Raw genomic sequence first — 6127 nt, 5'->3', positions numbered from 1 at the left:
AACTACCGCTACCGAATTTCGGAAACGGAAATTCGGATTCGTTTGCATTCGTTATATCTGTAATTCGGAATTCGGATACATCCGAATGTCCGAATTTCTGAAAATTCGTCTGAATTTTGATTGTATAATATATATATATTTATATATATATATTACACGCATATATAATATTATTTATGAACTTGGATCAATATATATCAAACCTCTAGCTCCCGGTAAACAGGTTAAGGACATAAATGCATTGGAATTTTATGTAGTTATATTTGCCTTCACCAGAAATACAATTGTAAAAACATAATTTGAAAATAAAATCAACAGAATTCATACATAAGCTACACATTTTTCTTCTTATGATGTAGCTTCTTTGTTTGATTTTATTGACACTTTTCAGAAACACTTGCTGGCTCGGCTTGGTGTTTCATACATTTTAATGTGAGTGTAGACAATTTTCGACAACCTCTCATCCCTTGGATGGGAAATGTGTGTCTGCACAAAACATATGTTCTATTTAAAAGGGTCACAGTGTCCAAAAAATTATAGAAATTGGATTCTTTTCAAATGGAGAAAATGCTTTGTGAAATTAATGTGAACAGTGTCCAAATTTCAAATTAGATATCCAAAGTTTATTGAAGCCAAAATATTTCTCAGTTCACCAAGAATATAATTAATTTGGAGATTTTACATTAAGCAAAAAGTTATAGCCAGAAGAGTTTTTTTCTGTTTCTAGAATACCTGGCACAGGTTCTCCATGGTTCAGTGACAATATTAAGAGCATTAAGTGTCCCTATACTTCAGTTGAGATTAAAGCAATCTTCTCTGGGTAACATATGTTGATTAAAAGAAAAGGTCTATAGTTCCACTAATTTTCTTCAATTTATATTTTTGTTTTGTTTTTTTATATGTGTAGTTTTTATTGCTATCTTTGTCCCTTTTTACGGAGGATTTATCTCGTCTCCTTGTTAAGTGATGGTGGCCACTGAAACGAGAAATGAGGAGAACTGTATTCTAGGGTCACATACTGCATAAGAAAACACTTCTTTAAAGCAGAATGGTAGGGGTCAGAACCAATTATGCAACAGCAATGGTATAACCTTTTTTACGAGGACTAAAGGGGTAATTCACAAAGAAGCCGAAGGAATCGGTTGATCCTTCAGCTCTCTTCGGCCGCCAGAGCCATTCGGTTCAGTCGTACTGAGGGGCTGCTGTACGGGTTATTCACTATATCCCGTACAGCAGCTGAAGGCAGCCGAGCCAAAGGCATATGCTTCGGCTCGATCGAGCCGAAGTGACCGCTAAAGTGGGGCGAACAGTCCGGCTAAAGGCCGGCAGTACACCCTGCAAATGACAGCTTGGCGGAGCCAGCCGTGATCTCACGGCTGGCTACGCCCAGTTGTAAAGACAGATCATCATCCCCAAATGACCTGGATATGCTGATCTGTCATTAAACAATAACAACTGGGCAAATCCGGCTATGAAGTCACCGCCAGCTCCGCCCATTTGTTATTCATTGGCTGGGACCTGCTAGAAGACTCTAGCAGGTGCCGGCCAATAGGAAACAGTTGGGTGGAGCTAGCTGTCACTGCTATTCTTTATTATTCTTTTTTTAAATCGTTATTTATTTTTTAAAATTTAATATTTATTTACATTTAAAAAATGTTTTTTACTTAAACTATTTTCATTGATTTGCTATTCTGCTCGGTACCCTGGAGGTACCGAGCAGAATAGCCGAGCTGACTGCGGCTCAACGACCTTCGGCTATTCACTCACTGCCGTTCAGCCCCTATGAAAATAGGGGCGGATGGCAGCAATGAGCTGCCGGAGCTTCGGCTCAACCGATACAGATCTTATATCGGCTGAGTCGAAATCCTTCTGCACTACAAGCCTGAAGTGAATACCCGAACAGCATTCGGCTCACTTCACTTTGGCTGGGTTATTCACAAGGCTGCCTTAGGCAGCTTTGTGAATAACCCCCTAAATGTTTCCATGTTGTTAAAAGATAACTGCACTTATAGTACCTTTATCCTTTAAAAGTTGCCCCCCCAAAAAAATCTTTCTATATGTCTCCTTTCATTCTTACAGGAAGGCCTCAGCCTGGGAGACTTTCCATGGAGAGGCTGTGCAGCTCCCAGGAGCTGTACAGTTAAAGACTTGAGATTGGGGGGGCAGAGGGGACAACCTTTTCAAGAAAATTGTACTAAAGCAAACATCTGATAGGGACAAGCAAACCTATCAAAGTTTGTTTTGCGGGATGGTCAGTGAGCCCAGCTGGAAGCCTGCAAAACCAGAACAAAGTGTTATTAAGGTCTATGGTAGTCAAAACTTGCAAACATGGTATGGCTATGCAGAGTAGTATTGCCTTCACAACAATGTTCTCTGTTTTTTTTTATATAAGTAACAGTGTACTCTACAGTCAAACTGAAACAAGAATACATTGATCAGTGGCTCCAATACATAATTTTTATGCATACAGCTTTCAGTCTTATGGGTGACCTCAACATCAATACTCAGTAAGTACTTAAGTTCATATTAAAAATAATTATTTTAATTTTTTTAACAGCCTACCAGTTGAGAATATGCCAGTCGCCTACTTCTGTGCCAAATGCTGAAATTTTGGCAGAAGACGATGAATTTGAAATAGGTAAAACTTCTGCTATGTGAAATGTTTTTGTAGAGTGAAGCATAAATGTATATTAGTAATGAGGCTAAGCACTCATGGGCACTCAATGTAGAAGTGCATCAAATGCTTATGTTGTTGAATTGCTATTCCACCTTGGGCATAAATGGCAAGCAATGCATACCCACATGTCTACTGAGATGTTAAGTTTGGGACTCTATCAGAACAACCACTTGGAAGTGCTTCACAAGAGTCTTGAGTGCCTGACAAATGCTTTATTTAAATTCCCATACAAAAAGGTCTACTACATTTAGTAGCACTTGTGTGTAATAGTGATAGATGGGATTGTAAGTCAGGATTTATGAAGGGGGGTAATGCAACTAAAACTGACACTGGAATTATGGTCCAGATGAATGCTGTCGACTTATCACAGCATACCTCCCAAAACTCTCAATTTCCCAGCATTTTCCCAGTTTTTAGGGCTAAAGTGGGAAAGCCTGTTTTAATAAAAAGTGTGTGCTTACTATGTGTTATCATTTTTAGAAGGTAGGGTTTTCTTATAGTGTATTTCATTTTTTTAAATCTTGACTGCTAACACTTCAGTCCAAAATTTTTTTTTCACTGTTTGTATTAGGTCTTTGGCATAGTAGTGGTGGTCAGTTATGAAATGCTGTTGATGTAATATTTGGCAACAGTATAGTATTCTAAAGGCTGCTGGAGATTATAACATTTCCCAGTGAATCACAATACATTTCCATGTGCTCGAAACTAAATCCTATGATTTTCCCTTTTGGGTCGCAGATCAATTTGTTCATCCCTTGCGGCTGCTCCTTTGTACCTCTCCTGTCACTATAATGAGAGGGTTTTGGAAGCAAAGCTCTGTATTTATATAACAATTATGGCAGCTAAGTAATATCCCAAAATGTTATTTCTGCATGCTGATACAATTTTTTCTTACCTTTACAATAAAGTATATGAAAGTATTCTGTTTTATACATTTTATATTTTATAGGGGACATAATACGTTATCAGTGTGTTCCGGGCTTCACCATCGTTGGTAATGAAATTTTGACTTGCAGACTGGGCGAGCGCCTTCAAATGGATGGATCACCACCTTCATGTCAAGGTTATTATTTCTTTATATACAGTGTACCAAGCCACCTTAGCATGTATACATTATACTGTGCATGAAATCAAAAAGAGATCTTCAAAGAGAATACGAGATTATATAACCTAGAATACAACGTATAGCTATCTACTTGCACCCACGTTGTGTTTTGTTGGGTGATCTGCCAAAACAGTAATGTTCTGTTATTAGCTAAATAATTTCTATAGCTTTGAACCATCCATTGCAAAAGGAAAAATGTGACAGAACACCTGTGATGTCTTAAGCCTAAATGTGCATAGTCTGTGCATTTTATAATGATTCTTAGACTTTTATCTTTAACCCTATAACTTAACCAAAACTTTAACCCCATAAATTCTAATGCTAACCTTAAATCCTAACCATTAACCATAGTCTTAACCTTCATCCTAACTTCTAACGATAATTATTACCCTGCACTTAACTCTTCACATTAACTGAACCTCCTTCACTTCATATCTGCATTGAAGATGTATAAAAGATTTGTGGCTTTCCCATGCCAACATCTGCACTGAAAAGTCCTACCAGTGCACCAAGATCAAGGTGTTCTAGAATATTAGAACCAAGATCAACTGATCCATACATTCTGTTTAATTCATAATATACAGAGGGGAATTCATCAAAACTGTAGCAGATAAAATCTGGAGCAGCTTTGCATGGCAACCAATCAGCTTCTCTCTTCCATGCAAAAAGAAATACTGGCGCCTTCAATTTCAATGTGACCAGCAGCTTAATAAGGCAAACACGAAAGAAGCAGCTCCCACAGGTCAAATAGACTGCCAATCTAGGAAACAAAGAACGAAAAAGAGGCGCCTCCATAGTGTAAAAATTTAATTTAATAATAAAACACGCAGCTCTAGGCTGTACTTACAGAAATTCAATGGAATAAAAGCATGTAGAATTCACTGGGAAATCCGAACCTCTAGCAGGGAGACTCTGGAAAGATGTAATTCACCAGCATCCTCTGCCCCTATGATTTCAACAGGTTTGCGTTTTTCCGGGGCACGCCCCCTTCATCAGAACCATAGGTTCTGATTACATCTTTTCAGACTCTCCCTGCTAGAGGTTCCGATTTCCCATCAAATTCTACAGGCTTTTATTCTATTGAATTTCTGTAAGTACAGCCTAGAGCTGTGTGTTTTATTATTAAATTACATTTTTACACTATGGAGGCGCCCTTTTTCGTTCTTTGTTCTCTCTTTCATGTTCAAATCTTAAGTGAACAAACTGAAGAGAGAAGCTAATTGGTTACTATGGGCAACTGCTCCAGTTTTTTCTCTGCTCCAGTTTTGATAAATGCCCCCCACAGTGTTTCTGTCACTCTGTCAGAAACACAACATGGAAACAATCCTAATTCCATTATAATCTTGGATGAGGATATTAGCCATCAAAGATAATTGTATATTTCACAGTTGTTTATACAGAAATTCACACTATACAATTTAATGCAATTAAATTATAAACCGGGAATCTATTTGAGACCTTTTTCTGTTTCCTCTATTAGATTTCATAAATGTAATGGACTTTGTTTTGGAATGTGATGCCTATGACAGAATAAAGCAGATGTCTTTTTAAATAAACATATGGCTTTATTACTTTTTAGCAAATGCCACCTTGAAGTCCAGATAATTGTTTTGACATGTCCAAAAAAAAAAGTTCACAATGAACAGTAATATTTATGCTTAATTAAATCATAACAAATCTGAGCACATATTCACTGTAGTATTTATTAAACTTAGCAAATTAAAAAATGCCTTAAGTAGCCTGTACTCCCACATTACCCAAGCCTGTCAAATGCAATTAAAGCAGTTTAACCCACAACACTGATAATGAACTGGCAGCCTGATCCTTGCTGATGGCTCTCCTTGCCTGTGCTTACAGTTTGGTGTACCTGTAAGGGTAGAATGAAAGTACATTCTAACATAATACTCTACGCTGACAATGTTTTGTTTACTGCTAACCATGTGAAGGCCCATAATCAGTGAATCACTCAATTGAAGCTGATCACTATACTGGAACACTAAGACTAACCTTTCCTTCTAGAACTCTAGATTTTTAGAACATATATATATGTATATATATAGTAATGCATGTGAGTGAACTTATATACAATTGCCTGATATATGTCATACATATGGTCTAAGTGAATAATTGCAAGAGTCTGTTTTTACATTTGCACCAAGTGAATTATGGATTAGGTTGACAAAGAGCGGTAATTGAGTTGCTGATGTAAGAGGATTGTTTTGCTGTTGAGATTCATACACATCTGAAGAATGTGTATATGATGCAGTAGTTGATGTGAGCAATGTTAGGCATTGAGTAAAGATGTTTCAAAGGGGAGAAACTTAAATTGTTGACAATGCATGGAA

At 37.3% G+C, this 6127-nt stretch overlaps 1 protein-coding gene across 1 annotated transcript in view; it reads left to right on the top strand.

The window, feature by feature from the left end:
• Positions 1–6127, top strand: part of CSMD3 (CUB and Sushi multiple domains 3) — a 576345-nt gene that overhangs the window by 433075 nt on the left and 137143 nt on the right. The window contains exons 42-43 of the mRNA XM_018567203.1: positions 2558–2638; positions 3627–3740. Coding sequence (XP_018422705.1) covers positions 2558–2638; positions 3627–3740 — 195 coding nt within the window. The remainder of the gene's footprint in view (positions 1–2557; positions 2639–3626; positions 3741–6127) is intronic.

This window comes from Nanorana parkeri, unplaced genomic scaffold (genome assembly GCF_000935625.1).
Source record: "Nanorana parkeri isolate BGI_ZX_2015 unplaced genomic scaffold, ASM93562v1 scaffold1019, whole genome shotgun sequence".
Taxonomy (NCBI): Eukaryota; Metazoa; Chordata; class Amphibia; order Anura; family Dicroglossidae; genus Nanorana; species Nanorana parkeri.
Note: the sequence above shows the minus strand (reverse complement) of the source record. Positions and strands in the feature narration are given on the sequence as shown.